General features: G+C 35.0%; 1 protein-coding gene across 1 annotated transcript in view; it reads left to right on the top strand.

Annotated features, from left to right (window-relative positions):
* The window catches only part of LOC146162744 (A.superbus venom factor 1-like), a 52,694-nt gene extending 33,397 nt beyond the window's left edge, over positions 1-19,297 (top strand). Inside the window, exons 29-42 of the mRNA XM_083385287.1 lie at positions 4,474-4,633; positions 4,745-4,980; positions 5,558-5,682; positions 5,745-5,890; positions 6,997-7,168; positions 7,388-7,494; positions 7,564-7,693; positions 8,367-8,521; positions 8,919-9,028; positions 10,540-10,680; positions 11,002-11,102; positions 16,468-16,568; positions 17,508-17,590; positions 18,923-19,297. Coding sequence (XP_083241413.1) covers positions 4,474-4,633; positions 4,745-4,980; positions 5,558-5,682; positions 5,745-5,890; positions 6,997-7,168; positions 7,388-7,494; positions 7,564-7,693; positions 8,367-8,521; positions 8,919-9,028; positions 10,540-10,680; positions 11,002-11,102; positions 16,468-16,568; positions 17,508-17,590; positions 18,923-19,124 — 1,969 coding nt within the window. The 3' untranslated portion in view covers positions 19,125-19,297. The remainder of the gene's footprint in view (positions 1-4,473; positions 4,634-4,744; positions 4,981-5,557; positions 5,683-5,744; positions 5,891-6,996; positions 7,169-7,387; positions 7,495-7,563; positions 7,694-8,366; positions 8,522-8,918; positions 9,029-10,539; positions 10,681-11,001; positions 11,103-16,467; positions 16,569-17,507; positions 17,591-18,922) is intronic.

Genomic DNA, 19,297 nt, shown 5'->3' with positions numbered 1-19,297 from the left:
ATTGCTTTCGATAACTTATAGCCCAGTTTTGTAACAAGCTCAACGTCTTTCTTATAACAATGAAATACCTCTTGTTGTTTGCTCAAAGACTTTTTCAATTGCAGCATTTTATCAACCCGCAATTGACCTTCAACGCTATCATAATTAGCAGAGTGTTTTTAACTATAGTGTCCCTTAGAAATTATACTCTTTTATTACTGATATAACGTTTTGACAAAGCAGGCAAACTACATCTTGCTTGAATTTCCACATTCAATAATCAACCTTTCTTTTTTGCCAGCAAAACAAGGCAGTTTTAATACAATGCACACTATGACGCAATAATGGAGGTTCGGACAGTGTGACGTAATACAAATTGATAAATGCCAATGATTCCGTTACAAATAACTTCGTAAACAGTGAAAAATTAAAAAAAACAATGGGCTACTTGACGTAGTCTGTGCGGGCCACGTAAATAGGTCTCGCAAGCCGTGCTGTGGCCCGCGGGCCGTATGTTGCACGCCTCTGTCCTAGACGCTGGTTCACTTTGCAGGCGGTAAGATTTTAAGCGTACCCTATTCAAACAAATAATCACGTGTAAATGGAGATGTGGTATGCCACTTTTGACAGAATACGATAAACATTCATTTTTCAAAAGAGGGAGTGAACCCTGTCATAATAGGTCTTAGGGGGGCCGCTTTACTCACATATCCCGTATTTATACTGTTTCGAATTATGTGTTTAAATAGAAAAATATACCGTTAAACAGTGATTCTCAACGTGGTGGAATTTTCATACGTTTATAGAGAGTTTCATAAAAAACGATTATTTACTATAGTAAATTATGTAAAAAGTGCATATAAGAAAATTATGTAACGCATGTATGAATGTATGTCAGCCTGGTATAACTATCGTGTTCGTGATTTTTCCTATATTTAGTGGAGCGCTCGATCATTTCGTTATGTAAGGAGGCTAATTGTGTGTGTCCAAAGGATTATCTAAACAAGCTTTAATGCAGTTTACTGCCCGTAGGCAAGAAAAGCATTTTAGGTTGTATTTATAGTTACAACAGTTTGATACTGTAGCATTAGTCACATGATTAATTTTTCAGACGATAAAAAAGTTCCTGCAGAGCTTTCAAGTTAGTTGTATGTCAGAAGCTTTTGTTGCTAAGAAGGCAAAATAACAGTCTCTGAAATTCTCGCCCAAGTTGGGGCACTTAAGGTTTGTAGTGGGATGCCTAAGCTTAGAGCTAGAAAATGAAAATATCAGAATAGGTTTCCTGTTCCTTAGAAGATAAAAAGGTACATCGGAAAACTAATTACTGTGGCTTTTTCATGGCATTTCTAAAAGCAGCGAATCCAAACGTGGCTACAATTCATTGTTTAATTCATCGGCAGCATTTGGTGGCCAACAATATCAGTGATCGTCTTAACCTCTCATTGAAGACTGTCGTCAAGGCAGTAAATAAAATAAAAGCTGCGCTTAACACACACTTGTTTAAACAATTATGTAAAGAGAACGACGAGGCTTTGAGCGTTTACTCTACACACGAAAGTAAGATGGCTCTCCAAGGGAAATTGCCTTGCACGATTTTACACACTGATAGATACTGAAGCTGAAACACTTTAAAAAGTAAAGATCTCCCGCGGACAATAAAATGTAAAAGAAAGATTCTTGTCTTCGTATCCAAAGATCTTAAGACTGTTTATTTATTAAAACAGATAAAACATAAAATCATTTCTTAAAATCTTACAGAAATATATATATTACGCCTAAATTACAGGGCTTGTTTTGTCCCGTTTTATTTCTTGTCATTAATGATAGCTCTGCGACACCGTTTGATAACATGCTTATCAGTTGCGTGCTTTTCTCTTTCTTTCCGTTTTGTCACGTTGTCGTTTGATTCCATTCGCTAGTTGTTGCTTTTGCATCTGACATCTGCAGGTGTTTTATAATTTTAGACCTATACGCTATCCTACTATTTTAATTTAAATATTTTACTTTTTAACCACCCATATTGGCATTTTTACATGTTTGTTTTTTATACAGAAACTGATGATGCCTTCTAGGCGTAATATATATATATTTCTGTAAGATTTTAAGAAATGATTTTATGTTTTATCTGTTTTAATAAATAAACAGTCTTAAGACTGATAGATACTGTTCTGGAATTCTTAGAAAGCTGCAACCCTGGCCGAAATTATTGCTATAAAATATAATATCGCATACTTGTCAAATATATTTTCCAAATTTAACGGATTAAAACCATCTCTTCAGAGCAACGAGACAAATCTAATCGAGGTAAAATCAGCAGTGTGTGGATTCAAAAATAAGCTTGTGTTGTATGGTCGAAATTTAGCTGGACGCGAATTCTTCTAGTTTTGCAGCTTGCAACAACTTGCTATCAGCGACCAAGGTGTTTCTACTGTTGATGTTGAGACATAGAGAAAGCATATTCAGGAATTGCATGAAAGTTCGGTTTCAGGATGTATTAAAATTGGAGATTCTTGACTGTATAATCGACCAGTTCATCGATATTTCCGAGCAAGGGATTCTTGCAGAGGAACTTATAACCTTGTAAACTGATTTTAAACTCAAACCAAAATTCCTTATCTCGTATCAATCATTTAGGCTGCAACGCGAAATTAAAGTGAAATATCCTCACGTGTGAGATCAGGTAAATTTTTTATTGCATTTCCCAGCTCATATCTAGTGGAGCGTGCATGCTTCTGGATAACAAAAGAAACCGCCTTGACATAGTGATTTACGACTGTTTCTAAGAAAATGGAGCCGGATATCAAAGAAACTTATGCAATTGCGCCAAGCTCATCCTTCACACTAGACTAGAGACTCGAATTAAATCAACATTGATTTGTATCAATTCGTTTTTTTGTTTGTCAAGAAGACGTTTGATAGTAAGTTATTTAGGGGGCGCTATGGGAGAAAAGTTTGTGAAACACTGCGTTGAACCATATAAAACACGACCCAAAGTCGCGTACAGTGTGGCGAATTTTGTTTAAAATGTTTTTTTTTCTGTGCTTTGTTCCTCCTGTTATTTATTTTACTCGACTATATTGGCGTAAGAATAAAATTGTTTTTAAAATTTCCTATTAGCAGGTCGTTTAAAATGTTGTTTAAGAAAAATATATATTTTACTGCAACGCAGAATTAATATTTAAAATAGCGTGCTTCAAGTATATTTTGTCGCGGGCCGTCAGAAGCAATTTGTTTTATACAGTTGGTCAGGATTTAGTTCGGGAAAGGGACATAAAAAAATCTTCAAGATAACGTCTATGTTCAAGTAATCTTAAAATAAACACACATGCTGTTTTCGAACATGGCTGGGTATTATGTAACTAAAACAAAGTTATTCGCGCAATACGCAAACGAATTTTATCTATAGATTTCAGTTTTACAAAATATTTTTTTTAATCGCAAAAACTTGACTTTAGGTTAACAGTATATACTTGACACACAAAATTGTTACCACTATATAATCTCCACAGCTAAATGTCTGCACCGCAATCACGTGTCAACAGACATACAATACGCTAATCTTGTTTTACAAGATGGATAAGCGTTACTTACGATAAAATGGCCTTATTGTAATGTTGTATAGAAAATTATAATTTTTAATGAAGTAAGTAATTCGGCAGAAATTGTATTTTATATTGTGGATAGTTGCCACAGAGCGCTATAGGCTGTGGAGATATAGAAAAGCTGAAAATTTTACATTAACTTGCCTTAATGGAAGATATAATCGAAAATAGAAAATGTTCGCGCAAGGCGCTAGCCATTTTGCGTTTACCTTGTTAAAGTTAAGATAAAGTTTAGGGGTAACTCGCAGCAGCAAAATAAAACGATAAAACGCAGAAATCTGTGGCAGGGAAATTTGATTGCGGGTCAACAAAAAATAATTTTTCATCTTTGGTGTTTTGTTTTTATTTTAATTTGATCGCTGATCCACAAAAATAACCTGGAGGACCAATAAAAAGTTTCTTCAGAACATATATGGATAGTTTTGTAATATGGCCGTTGTATTAAAGTATGTATGTTTTTTGCGCTTTCTTTGAACGTGACTTCGGTGCCGCCATTCATGTAAAGATAATATTGTGCTCATCTATTTATGCGCCTAATGCGTCAAATATACTTGCAAGTTAAACGATTGGCCAACTCCGACCAAGTACCGGTAGACGCATTTTTTCGTGCTTTGCGCGGTTAACTTATCTTCAGTTGGATAGTTGCATGACGTTTATTCCGAGCACAGCAGGTTTTATATGATTGCTTGAATTAAGACGTCACTGTATGACGTCATACGTAATTTACCCCCCTTCTAAAAAACACCATTTTCATGGACCGCCATATGAAACGTATTACCTATGGTCCGCGAAAAAATAGAGTTGGACCACACTGACAGCGGTCACGGAAAATAGTAGTTTTACCCAAAACATAAGCCAAAACTAAATTATAATCTTGTTGATCTTTCTGCAGGTTAAATGCATTTGTAGATCGCGTGTTTACCGAAGCGCGGGACATCTGGCCTCAGCTGGACGTTGAGCCAATCTGCAACTCCCTTGAGTGGATCCTAGAGCAACAGAATTCCGACGGAAGCTTTTACGATGGACATCCCGTTATTCACGGAGAAATGGATGTAAGTTGATGAACTGCCTAAATATTTGGAAGCCTTCAACTTAATTTGGATTTTTACAAAATCTATTCTCCGCCAAGTCAAAACGATTTTATTTTTAATCGACCTGTTAAGGGGCTTGTGGAAGGTGTCATTGCTGCTACTGCTTACGTTGCGGTTGCATTGGCCGAATCGCAATCAGTCTGTCCCAACTTATCTGAGGAGCTGCGGGCAGCACGAAGCTCTGCGTTGCAATATATTGAGGGGCAGCTCACTCGTGTGGAGAACAACCCTTACGTGTTAGCCGTGACTACATACGCTCTCACCTACAGTGGCAACCAACGAAATTCAGCCCTCCAATGGAATCAAAGGTTAATAAATATGTTATACGTCAATCAAGACAAAATACTTGTTACTCGGATTGAACACCACCAAGCAAATATTTGGGCGTGGCAACAACCAGGGCCGTGGATCCGGGCTAAAACAGGGTTTCTCAAAATCCGCTGGGTACGCTAGAAAAAAATCAGTTGTACACGAGAAAGTTATTTTTACTTGCATTATTTTTACCGTTTAAATGACGAGCGAGAAAAACGTTTGAAACCTATAGGACTATAGTGAAGCGTATAAGCTAAACGATCCCTTAAGACTTAATGCGTCGCTGTCCGATCTTATACCAAATGACGTCATTACTATGTTTCAACTGGCAAATTAGATTAAGTTAAAACGTTTTAATGCAATTTTTTCAGCGTTAACAAACTTTAGGTAACTCCAGTTGAACCTATTATTTTTGATAAATTTGACTAAAACAAATTACCAGTACACTTTTCTAATTTTACCTTTTTGAAGGAAAATCCTTTTAAGATCGACTAATTTCGGTTAGATGCCCGAAGGCTTTAGGTTTAACTTGTTATCCAAGATTGTTGGTATATTTTTTATTACTGTTAACAGATTAATGAATCAAGCAATCATAGAAGACGATTACATATCGTGGCCAAGCACTCAAGGAAGAGCTGGAATGGTAGAAACCGCTGCTTATGCTTTATTGGCTCAAATTAAGCTGGCTGATGACCCAGGTCAATAAAATTACATTGTATTCATTTTTACATTTTCCTGTACACTAATTTATTTATTTCAGTAACGGAAGAGAATCTACAACGCACGCGAAAAATTGCCCTCTGGTTAATCTCGCAACAAAACAGCCACGGAGGGTTTGTTTCCACTCAGGACACAGTAATGGGTTTGCAGGCCACAACCAGCTACATGACCTGGATGTCTACAATTGTACGTGTAATATTATATTTGATGTTAGGTCAGTTAGTAAACTTGAACAAAGTCTAAACCTTAAAGTAATTGCAAAAGAAGGTTTTTGTTGTTCGGAAAAGGTAAAAAAAGGTGCCAGAAACACCTCGCGAAAAATCTTCGGAAAAATATCCTGTCTAAGAGGTCAAAATGATGTCATCCATATTTGATAATACTTAAAAAAAATTAAAAACGCTTTTAAACGCTCTTGATTGGCCCCTTTTAATAAAAAGTATGTTGGAATAGCCCGAGTCCAGAGGGTTAAATGGCGCTAGCCTTTGGTGAAACATAAAGATGTAAAAATACTTTCAGGTGGCGATTGAATTTTTTAAGGAAAATATTTTGCCGTTTACTTTGTTTAAGTTGAAAAAAAAAATGTTATGTTAAGTACGGCGACTTTATGTTGGAAACATTTTCTCAAAACAGACAAACGAAAATTATTGTTTTTGCATTGACAAAGTTCGCAAATTATGCAATTTTATTGGGGGGGCATGACTCAGTGCAACTCATCCTCTGAAACCAACTTCCTTTGATTGCAATTTTTTGATTTTCTGTACAGATGGGACACAAACACCATACCTTTCAAATCGAAGCATCAATTAATTAATTATCAATGTTTCCTGATTTTTAACTACCCTAATCTAAATTATAAGCCAGGGTTTTAAGATTAACAGCGTACATACAGTGCTTATTATTTTTATTGTCTTAGTATTAGGACTTTAACATAAAAGTTGTTTCGAAAAAACTTAGGCTACGTCCCAGTCAAGTAATTCGTAAAATAAATGAGGTTTGTGTCAAGTGTAAGCCCAAGTCTTTTTTTCCCAAGTGAAGTCCCAGTGCAATTCATTGCTACAGCAAGTCAGTTCCTTCTTATTAGCATCAAGTTTTAAAAACAACTAACAAAATAAAGCACATAGCAAACTGTTTAAAACGAATATATACCCAATTTTACCAAAATTGTATTCAATGAAAGCGTTATTTTAATCTAAGTCATTGACCAAATTGACATAACTTAAAGTCAAATAATTTATACAACAGACTTAACTCAAGCTAACTGATCGTTCCATTATGTACTATATTAAATGTAGAACGTCGTACCTCCATCAACAAACCTTGAGGTCGTTATACAAAGCATACGAGAGACGCTCTGGTTTGGCAGCGGAAGAGAATTTGTGCTAACAAACGAGCATCAGCATTTACGAAAACATATAACGGTTCCCAAAGAAATTATTGGAACAAACCTTTCATTCAGCGTAACTGGTTAGTGTTCACGTTAGCACACGACTAAAACCTAGGCCTATACTTGGATATTTTCAGATGGTCACTCCTGCGTGCGAACATTGGCAGCTTGTGGTGTTATCAAGTTGGTTAATTGGTTGAATTTGTCATAAATGTAAAACTTTAGATTTTCTTGAGAAAAAATCGTTTATTCGGTATGGTAATTTAATTTCTTTGAAAACAAAACCGTTGCTGGTGCAGGTCAAGGTGAAGGCACACTTTCCTACAGATGTACGTGGCGTGAGACGGTAAACACAACAAATTGTTTGTTTGAAGTTGATGCTAAATTAGAAAACAACGTAGTCAAGGTCAGTAGAAATCATCAATGCCATTTTTAGACATAATGTTTAAAAACTGGTATGTTTGACATTGCTCAGGTTACCGTAATGAAACCTAGGGGACCACCATTAAACATGTCGATCATCGAGGTTGGTTTATTATCTGGTTTCAAACCGGTTAAGCAATCTATAGACAACTTGGACAGAGACAAGGTTGTTGATGGAAAAGGTAAAACAGTCTAGCTAGCCCATATCCCTATACGATCGCCAGTAGTTGCAATATTAAAGTATGATTCCCTGGTGTCTGTAATATTTAAAGCCTCGGCACCGTGATTTTGACAGGGATTTACACAATGCTAAAATTTGGTTACTCGTAACCGGACAAGCATTGTTGCTTGGGCAGTATAGCATCAAAATAATAATTCTGCGACCCGCACATATCATTTTCATTTTACCCTCATTGTAAAAAAATGTTTAGATTACCAAGGAATTGGTTGCAATACTCTAACAGAAAGAAATTTAAAGAACAAATTACCAACACCGCATGTTTGCTTGTAGTTACGCTCATACAGCTTTGCAACACTAAAATTCCGATATGTTGCCGCGTACCTCTTGGAAATCTTAAAGAGGAAATAGATACAATGCACCAACATACATGTTTTTGTTTTTTTCATAAATCTGACTTATTCTTATATTCTTGCGTTTGATTTTATTCTGATAAATATTTTTATGAATCTGACGATGCTTTGTTGGCGAATATCTTTTAAGATCTGGTAATTGTGTCAGATCTGAATTGCTAGCTTTGCTAGATTATTTTGCTGTTACCCACATGCTATTTAATATTGTAAATTAATAAAATATTGTAATTTAATTTAATAATACAAACGATCTTTGCTTTACAGTCGATCGCTACGAGATCACCAACAACACGGTGATCTTCTACGTATCCAAGATTTCCTCAGTTGCGGCCCGATTGTATTTTAAGGTGATACGGGAAACGGATGTAGAAAATCCACAGCCAGCCGCTGTCAAAGTTTACGACTACTACAACCCTGATGTAAGAATATTTAAAAAATAATCGTGTATTTGGGTAAATTTTGAGGTTCAATTTAATTTCTATGTATTAAAAGCCAAGACATGTTCGAAGTTTTAACATTGAGTTTGTGTAGCTTTTACTTTAAAATTTGATTTAGCCTGGTTGTATTACCCTGACAGTCTTACATAAAACTCTTTGTCACATTATAAGAAATATACTGTAAAAATTGTTTTAAAAATCGTCCGATGTTAAGAAAAAGAGAGGTTATTTTACTAATGAAATTTATTCGATAGTATATATTGTAAAATTAGAAGAAAAAACGCAAAATGTTTGTTCTTATTTAATAATGAGCCGCGGTCCGGATTAGCCGTGTTTTGTCCAAGGTCTGCTAAACAACATTACCTTAATCTTTTTATAGGTAAACTGCACCAAATTCTACGCTCTAAAAGGCAGTGGAAGCTTAGAACTAAGCTGCAACGATAACCAAAACATGTGTAAATGCGTAGAAGGCGGTTGTGTAAAATGCAGGTGGGTTAAAAGTGTTGCAAAGTTTCATATACCGGAAAATCTCGCGAGGGGTTTGCAGGGACGCTGGAGCGATTTCAGGGCAAAGGGGGCGACTTTTTTGTTAAGGGCAACATAGACCGCGACGAGCGTAGCGATCCGAGATATTGGGGGGTCCGGGGGTACTCTCCCGGAAAAATGTTTGCGGCCACGCCCTTTAGATTGGTTTAAAATGGTACCTTTTTTCTGAAAGTTTGGATTAGGGGTCTAGGCCCCCACTTGGCTACACGCATTTTTTTTATAACATACTCGGGATATGCCAGGAACAAAACGTTTCTCGATAATATATCATGACAAAACTTTTTAATTAAGAGGAGTCGCGACGCCTTAGTTTATGGTCAGCAAACTTTTTTCATAAAGGATGAGATAATTGTAAGTCCTGACCATGGGGCAGGTTAACTGTTAGGATTTACGATCACGGGCCGAGTATCACATTTTTGTTTTTCGCTTTATTATCGTTAAATGAAGGAATAGAAAAAACGAAAAAAAGAAATAAAAACTTTAGCGAGCCTTAATAAATTGTTTTGCAGTTTAAAATTTTATCAAACATTGTTTTTAAATTTCATTCGACAATATTTAAACTGTCATGCCTTATCTTCATTATAAAAATATGCCTGAGTTGATTTTTTTACTTTAAAAGGGTCTGGGCACTGGGCACTAACTGCTGATTTTTCCATAACCTTTAGGTTAATTTTATAATCGCACTAACAACAATCAGCGTAGCTTTTACCATTTCGATTTCGTTTGACATTAGGAAAATCATTTTAATATAAATCACAAAAAACGACGCTTATTTATTCTCTCGATAATGTTTTGTCTGCATATGCCAAAATGCACAGTGTCAGTGCTCATGTCAATCTGTAAGTCTACTTGATTGCAAAGAGCAACATACCCCACTATTGGCTACAATGTATTTTTTTGATAAAAATAATCACAATCCATTGATATTAAGTAATATAATGCATTGTTGTCATAACTGGTGAAATAACTTGGCAATATAAATGGATAAATGTTTTTTACTACTCCGTCAAAGTCAAAGAATTGAAAAAGAACAATACTAAAAAAATAGAAATCAAGCACACAACTCAAAAGTAAGCACGTTTCGTAGAAATAGGCACATTGATATTTTCTAAGACACTGCACTCAAAGAAATTAGCACGGTATGGTAATCCTGTCTATAGGACTCCGTAACTTGTCAGGCGCTTAGGAATATTGAAAAGTTTATAATTGATTTCACCACTCTGTTCCGTTAGGAACAAAAAGTTTAAATAAAACCTACGTTATCCAAATCATTTGATGTAAAATAACAAAATATGTGAAGTCAAGTCTTAGAAAGGGGTGCGGTATCTACCTTAAGGCAAACAAAATCTACCATGGGTTAACAATTGGATTTCACTTTTTACCGATTTAGGCATCAAGCTAAATAGGAAAATCTTAATTTTAGTATAAATTTAATTAATATATTTACGTTTTAGGAGGTTTGCCGAACTTGCCTATAGAACGGCAAGTATCTTTTACACGACACCAAAGAAAAACGACGAGAAAAAATCACTTAACACTTGTAATAATTCCGATATCAAACAGTGTTTCCAAAGCGAAACGACTGCTTGCTCAAAGTAAGAACTGGTATACACAAGCAATCATATTTTACTTTAGTGCTACCTTGCTTGATTTAAAACTATAAAATTTGTCTACATTAAAACAAGTCTATTTAAATTAAAAATCTGCCAGTATTCACTACACTAAACTCTCTATAATTATGTCTACGTAGATTTTAACCTCCTTATTTGATTTGTGAAACTTGTTACCCGTTATTGCTATTTCTAATATGTTATACCAAAATATTAACAACATATCGTTAAAAAACAAATTTCATGAATTTTTACATTTTGAAACAACTTTTGAAGTGTGTATATATGTACAAGATGATTTTACAGGGTGGACTATCTTTACTACGTTAAAATTATCCGAGTAAGAATGAATCAACCGCCAAATTTTGTTGAGTTCGATGCGACCATTTTACTCTCACCGAGAAAAGGTATATGTGGTATATCTTTCTAATGCTGCTATGGCCTTCTTTTTGCTAAAAGTTGCTTTTTACTAAACTTTTTTTTTATAAGAAATTAACAATCTTTTGCAGCTTTATGTGTTTTTCCAGAAATTTATTTAATTAACGGGTCGAATTTCTTTCTAAATAACAAAAAATATATTATCTAAAACAAACATGGTAAACTGGGTTGTTTTTCATGAAACTAAATATGAAACGAAATGTTAATTTTTGTTACATTTACCGTCTTGCAATAAAAAAAAAATGTTAAACGGAGAGGCATAATGAAAAATCAAAACTACTTTGTGTATATTCTAGTACCGGGCTTCTCAAACTGAGGGTCCTTTTGGGGTCGCGAAACATTATGCGTTGCTATTCAATTTTCGCAATATTATTTTATGCGTGCGTTATTAACCCTTTTCTAGGCCAGTTTCTTTATCGTTAAGTTGCTACTTCCTCGAACTGGAATACTTGATATTACTCTGTAGTATGATTTATGGGTATTGTTAAAGTGGTTATGAAGTCACAACTGGATTTTTGCTCACCATTTCACGTTTCAGTATAGTTATTACTAGACGAAATACCCGGCGTTGCCCAGATTAAAAAGAATAGGGTAACGCTAATTTACGGAATGATGAATGGTCGGAATGGTCGGAACGCTCACAGTATTATTATTAAATATAATAACACTTAACCCATCTTCACCCAAACGTTAACCCCCACCCTAACTCAAATATTGTGCGTTGGTTTAATAATTGTTTTAACGGGGTAACACTTAAATTAGTGAGCGTTCCGACCATTCATCATTCCGTAAATTAGTATTACCCAAAAGAATATTTACCGGTTATTCGTAAGATCTTCGGAAATTACATAAATAATGCAAACATATTTTTTTAAATGTCATAACAAATTTGCTTATGCCTAAACGTTTGAACTGAGTGTCACTACATAGAAATTTCAAATCATGTGATGTGAAGTCGGTTAAATTTAGCGCACAACACTTGGCTAAGCATGCAATACATCTTTTAAGTAACGAAAACCCGTGACGTTTGTCAATTGAGAATAACTCCCAAACGTAAAACTTTAGGTTGCAGCAGCAATTGCTTAGACTTACTTGATTTTAAGCAAATACGTAATACCGGTGCTAAACTGCGTCAAACGTGACAAAAATCCTCATTAAAACCACAAACGCTTACTGTTAACTACTGCAATAAAGGCAATATTTCGTGAACTCTGCTAAGTATTGCGTGGGTAAACGCATTGTAAGAAGTCATTAGGCTTTGGCTTCAATCACTATAGTCTATAGCTAACAAACGGCTTAAAAATAAAAATTAAATTCTTCGTAAATTTGCGAACTCTACCTAAACTTTACGCGTAAACAGGCATCAATAAGTTCCCAAACATAATAGTCTTAGTTGGAACCATAAAATTTTACTTTATGAAGGAAATGTACTTAGTTAATTTTCTTTTTTTATTTCCCGGCAGGTAAATTAAAGTTGGACTATCTTTTACTTACTGCGACAACAAACGCGATATTTTGCGAACTTTGCCTAAATTTGGCATTTTTAAACTTAAGTCTTTACTTGGAACGTTGCACACGTTTGTTAGCATAGTTTATAACAGTGGTTCTCAACCGGGGGTCTACAAAAACTTCTAAATATACCTATATTAAATTAACTAACGCTGGGGCTTGGGATACATGCTTAAACACAATCTTGGTAACGTGGTACCATGTTGTATATCGCATTGAGTGTGACGTAACATTTCCATTGTGATGTAACGCAAATATATTGTAGAATGAATGGGCGAACATCTTGCCACACACACACACACACACACACACACACACACACACACACACACACACACACACACACACACACCACACACATCTCACAAACTTCTCTTTTATTATGTAGATTATTATCCTATGTATGCTAGTCAGATGTAGGCCTAATAGAGATATTTACAAGATTATAAAGGGGAAATTTCTGGAAATTTATTTAAAAACGTGTTCCAAATGACTATACTATTTCGTCTCAGGCATACTTAAATCGTTTGAGCAAAGCAGTGACGTGCGATGAGGTTCCTAGAGAGTGAGGAACAACATTTTTTCGATTCACGTTTTATTTTAACAACCACAAAAACGGTATCGTAATAATGAAAATAGAAGAAAAACTCTTTTTTGTTTAGCCTTTGCCATTGTTTGAACTGCGTATTGAACACAAATAAATATGCTGGCAAACCGTTTCGAGCAGCAACTGACTGAGTTTTAGCGCAATGCTCAGAAATTATTCAGAGAGCAAAAACAAAATCACCAAAAAGTACAGTAGTGAAACTACATTAATATAGCAAACGTAATAATGACTACATCTTTCCTGACGTAACAGTGTATAACATTTGATGGCGTGGCACGCCTGTGATGGACTGTTGTGGTACTGCTCATAAAAGCTGCAAAACAAATTATTATTAAGAGTACAATATTTATAAAATTTTGGGGTGGCCATGGCCACCCTGGCTACGCCTGTAACAGCTACCCATCCTTTCATTTTTTTACCAGTCTCTTTGAAAGTTGAGTGTTATTTTTTTGTCCAGTCGTCTGATGCAAAACTGTTAAATTTGCAATAGGTCTGCCTTTATTTATGACTTCAACTTTAGTGCATTACACTATACAAGAAGTCAATGTACACGCACTATGCCGGCATTTAGGCTGGACAAAGAACGTTATCATAGCGTGGACGTCATATTGAGGCATGCCTCAAATCATAGCTAAATCGTTCATCATGTTTTCCGAGAGAATTAGCGAAAGATAAAAGCACGCATAATGCAGTGTATGGCACTTTTGTGATCATAATGCAGTGTATGGCACTTTTGTGATCTGAAAGGCACGGCTTGGCGCTGCCTCTCTTTGCGTATTCAATGATTTTGACCGCTTGAACTTTTGATATGAATAACGCAACAAAACAGTAGTAAGTAAGTAAGTAAGTAAGTAAGTAATGTTTATTTTTCCGTTAGCGCTTAAATTAAAATACACAAGTAAGCTATGACAAAAAACAAATTCGCGCGCGATACGGCCGGTAGTAGAAAAAAATAAAGCACGCTTTAGGTATAGAAACGTAAGATTTGCGGTAGAGATATAACTGATATAACTTTTGCTTGATATATCTTTTGCTTTGCCAGATGTTGACAGGTGAGGCACTGCCTGGCTGCACGTCCCTGGAGCAAAGTTATTAACCACTCTGGTACATTCTCCTCTTTGTATTACAAGTCATTTTGTTACACAAATCATTTTTCTGTAATTTTGTTCCTATCTGTATTCTGTAGGAAAAATGCGAAGGTCCTGAGTAATGATTCTATCCAACGATGACCGCGAAATGCGGAGCCTAATACTCCTTCGTTGAATGGACTTTTACGGGCTGGCCAACTAACTCGTACGCTTTCAAATTTGTCTGTTAGCTTTCACATGGTCGCAGATCTTGACCTTGAATTTCCCCACTAAATGGATTCTCTAATTTCTGAGAGAAATCCACTTAGTGGAGAAATTTTGTTTTTTTCCAGTTTCACTGGTTTGAAAGTTGCAGTAGAACGATTGTTTGTTGATTTAGGACGAGAAAGGTGCCAGAGGACTTCTCCAAAAAATCCCCGCAAAAATATGATGTCTAAGACGCCATCAATTTTTGTTTTCAAAAATGTTGATAACCACTCAAACTTGACCCAAACTAAATAATTAACTAAGGGCAGGGGAGGATCTGGGGGTTGTTGCGCCTTGTGAACTTAGTCCTCTAAAATAATCTTGATCATTTTTGGGTAATTTAAGAATATTGATCGTTTGCTTAACGCGTCACGTCCTCTTTTTAGATTAAACATGGCCAATTTAAAGAAAAACAAGCGCCAATTGTTTTTTCACGTTACAACGTAACTTTTGACGTCATCTCTTGAAATTTCCATCAAGGCGTCATTAACAAAACGTGGAATAAACAAGATATATCAAGACTGGGTTGCGGTCGTTGTATATTTTGTCAGGGGGTATTTTTCAGGGCCTTATTTTCAGCTCATATAGTTCAAAATTTAGCGCAATAACTTAGGAGTGGCCACATGTTAGTTGGCCTGACGGCAAAAGCATATTTGTAACTTACTAGAAGAGAAGACTTCATTAAAATGTCGCAGTTTGAACTGTAGGTTAAAATAAAGTAAATAAAATCATGACTTGCCGCTGCTTATTTTTAATGTTATAATTAAATATTACGGCAACATCATAACATATTTTTGTACGTCAACGCCAGGTAGATTGTCGCCTCGTCTGTAACGTTTCTTACTGGACAATAACACTTGCATTGACCACACAATACGCATACTAAAGTGTACAACGTCCTATATATTCTACACGTATACGTTTTACCGTAAGGGTATTTAGGAGGCACTATATATACAGAAATTTGTATTTCTAATTAGAATTAGACACATACGGCCATTTACAAATATGTTTTTTTTCAGTTGTGCGCTTCGTTATGAAGTTACGTCACAACCGTAAAAGGGTTTACTGTCGATACTCGTTAGTCTGCTTTCGAGCGTTTCTTTGAAAAGTGTTTGCAGATATCTACAATGTGACAAAGCACCTGTTTTGTCGAAACCTAAAATTTCTTCACGAACACTAATCTCAAGTTGTGTTATTAAGTCTAACAAATAGACCGTGAAGCTGTATTCCGAGTCAAACTTATTCCGAGAAGCTTAATAAAAAATAATCGTTATTATTAATATTGTGATTAAAATGGAATTTAATTACCTATAAAATCAACTTAAACTCTTATGGGTCTAATTACAGACAGTTTAAGTACCACCGTCCTAATTTATTATGTAAAAAGCAAGCCTCTATTAGACCAAAACGTATTAGTTACGTCAAACTCAATACAGCTTTGCCGCCAAATCAATAAAAGCTGAACATCTTGACGTAAAAACGCCTTTGGAGAACTTCATTTTTGCGTGTGCCTTTAATTATTATAATCGTTAAACAGAGTAATGCATTGAAAGACAGGCGACTATATTGGTTTTTGGCTGGCTGGATTTTCCCCGTAAACAAAAAAGGCTTTTGTTTGCTTAATATGAGTTTTTACAAAACTATACAGAAATAAGCAAATTCAAAAATAAAAATTAGTAAATAAAATATGCTTAAACTATGTTTCGCCTGAGCAACGCCGCTACTCTACCTAGCATTACATAAAAAGTAACATAAAAAGATACGTCGGTACAGAATAAATAATTGTCGGAAGAAGCCTCTTTATATTAATATGATGCCTGGAAGCAACAGTATATTCATAAAAAGTAACAATATATAAGATATTTTAAATATACCTTTCAGCTCTGAATGATCAGGAACTTCAGGCAAACAGATCTGTGAGAACTTTCCGAATGAAACACGACTGTTTTACTAAATGTGAGAAAGATCTATTGACCAGAAACGTAAGTTAATGTTTTTTTCATATCTGTGTTTAGACAAATGTAAGTTATTTTAAGCGAATCGCTGGGAGAAAGAAACTTATTTTTATATGTCACCAGTCAAGGTCAATATCGGATAAATCTATAGATGGATTTTAATTAATGGTCACATATTGATTCGTCTATTTTGAGTTCCGAAGTGATTGCCAATAATATGCATTACCAAAACTTTTCAAAATTAATATCTTAAAGAAAGCAAAAACTAATCAAAAGTATACTGGGTATAAACGTTAAGAGATTCCTCAAAGGGGTTAAGAAAGCATCCTGCTTTAACTGATCTGACTCGCGTAAGACGTTAAATTCAATAAAAATGCCATGGAAAACGTATCTCTTACACTTAGAGTAAATAAATTAAAAAATCTGACAAAAAGAAAATATTCCTATTCCTAATAACATTGTTGGCACAAATCTCGCAAAAAATTATACGACTAAAATCATCGTATATAAAATATTACTTTACAACCTTTTTAGCTTCGAGGGTCGCCTTACTCGCCTTCCTTCTACCAATGGCCGACAGCAGCAAGCTATGAATGCTGTATTACATTTCATAAAACATAAACACGATTTAATTCTTTGAAACAAAATACTAATTTGCGCTTAAATCTTGTTTGACTGTTAGTAGGCCTATGTTTCAACCCTTTTATGGAATTAATTTAACCCAATGCGCACGATAGTACAAACAAACGTAAATTTATTCTAATATATTTTAATTTTATTTAAATCTATTGTATAACAAACTTATATTTATTTTTTCAAATAATATATTTTTTCTCACAAATTTAAGTTTTAATGTAACTTTACAACAGAAAGAAAACTGAATACTGTTGGCACGAAACACGAAAAACGTTTGCATTTACATTGCCTTGACATTGATGTATAAATGGTTTATTTATTTTTAAATAGGACAGTTTAATCGTGGTCGATCAAGAATTGATCATCTTTGGAAAGTCTCCCGATGTGTGGCCGGGTGAAGGAGGCAGCCAAGAGTAAGTTGCAGTGTTGTAAAAAAGTCATTTTGAAATGACTTAAGTCCCAGTCAAGTCATTCGTAAAATAACTTAAGTCCAAGTCAAGTCTTTTTGAATAAATAACAAGTCAAGTCCCAGTCAAGTCATCGGTTGCCCAAGTCAAGTCATAATTAGAGCAAGTCAACTTCAAGTCCAGCCCTTGTCAAAAAAATAAAACTTTAAATAATGAAAACCGGCAAACTCCTCCGATTATTATGAGCAACTCAAGTAAAAAATGACATAAAAGCAGCATTACGAGCAAATTCTTTTATGTGCAAAGATTGGGATAAATCACGCAATTTTATAAATAATTGCTTAATTAAAAAAATATTTTAACCCAAGTTATTTGTCCAAATGACTTAAGTCAAGTCAAGTCATTTGCCGAAAGCACTTAAGTCAAGTCAAGTCATTTTGCCCAAAAGACTTAAGTCAAGTCAAGTCATTTAAAAACAGTGACTTAAGTGCACTTAAGTCAAGTCATTGACTTAAGTCATTACAACACTGGTAAGTTCTCGCTAAAGCAGTGATTCTTAACCCGGTGGCGCACCCCACTAGGAGGGGCGCCAACTACATTTTTTTACTTTTCGCATAGTGATTTTAATGGTCCTATCCTGTCCGCTAGCTGTTAAGTTTACGTTAATATTTACAATATATGCGCATGTGAGTTTTGTTGCTGAAGAAAATAAGATTTGCGAGTGTTTTATTTACTTATTTTCGTCATTTTTTTTAGGCTTTGTCTACTTTGGGTTTATGTTTGCTACCTTTTAAATAATTTGGTTTATGTTGAAACACAACAATCGGCTTGATATGGTGGAGACCTATGTTGTGCACTTATCCCCAAAGTTTATATTTGGCAACTTTTAACAATAATAATGCTGTTTTTAAAAGCAACGCTCCGCAAGGAATTTTTCCAACGTTTTGGCAACCTATAATCAAGTCGCCTTCTTCAGGGCGAAGAACGTCGAACACTCGCAGTACAACGTATGACAAAACACAAGTAAAAGAATGCAAATAAAAACGCGATCAACAACAACGATAAAAACAGTTTGCGATAACCAAAGCTTCGGTACATAAGGTAGCGTAACAAAACCATCTTTCAAAATGACCTGATTAAAAGAAAGTTTTTGCCGGTTAGAATTCAGGATGTTTTTAAAAACAGGCTCGAGATTTAAAATGTTTTTGACGTTTGTGCGAAGTTATAATGTGTTTCCAGCATATTAATGATATCACCTTTTCAAACAAAATAAAGGCGGTGCATACTTGTTTCGCTTCGCGTGGAATTTGTGAATTAGTCTGATTTTCCTTTTTTTAGGATCCTCTACTATTTGGATGATGTCGCATATATTGAGCCACATTTGCCCAAAAAGGTCTGCAATAGAGTAAATAGATGGTTCAGCCGGAAAAACATCGACTGCAGAAAACCACCCAAAAGATTTCAACGAAAGTGTGAGAAACTGCGTGTGTGCAATTACCAAAATGCTCTACATGCGTCTATTAATAAAGGCTGTGGCTAAAGTGTGTACACACATCACTCATTCACTGGTGTGTTAAATACTATAATATGTAAATAAATTATGTTAATATAAATCCAATGAAATTAAGTAGTTTTTGAAGACAAATGGTGCTTTTTACTGAACTGAGTCTTATTATTACAATTCCTATATATTAAATAACGTAATGTATTTGC

Source organism: Ascidiella aspersa, chromosome 3 (assembly GCF_963924565.1).
Source record: "Ascidiella aspersa chromosome 3, kaAscAspe10.2, whole genome shotgun sequence".
NCBI lineage: Eukaryota > Metazoa > Chordata > Ascidiacea > Phlebobranchia > Ascidiidae > Ascidiella > Ascidiella aspersa.
Note: the sequence above shows the minus strand (reverse complement) of the source record. Positions and strands in the feature narration are given on the sequence as shown.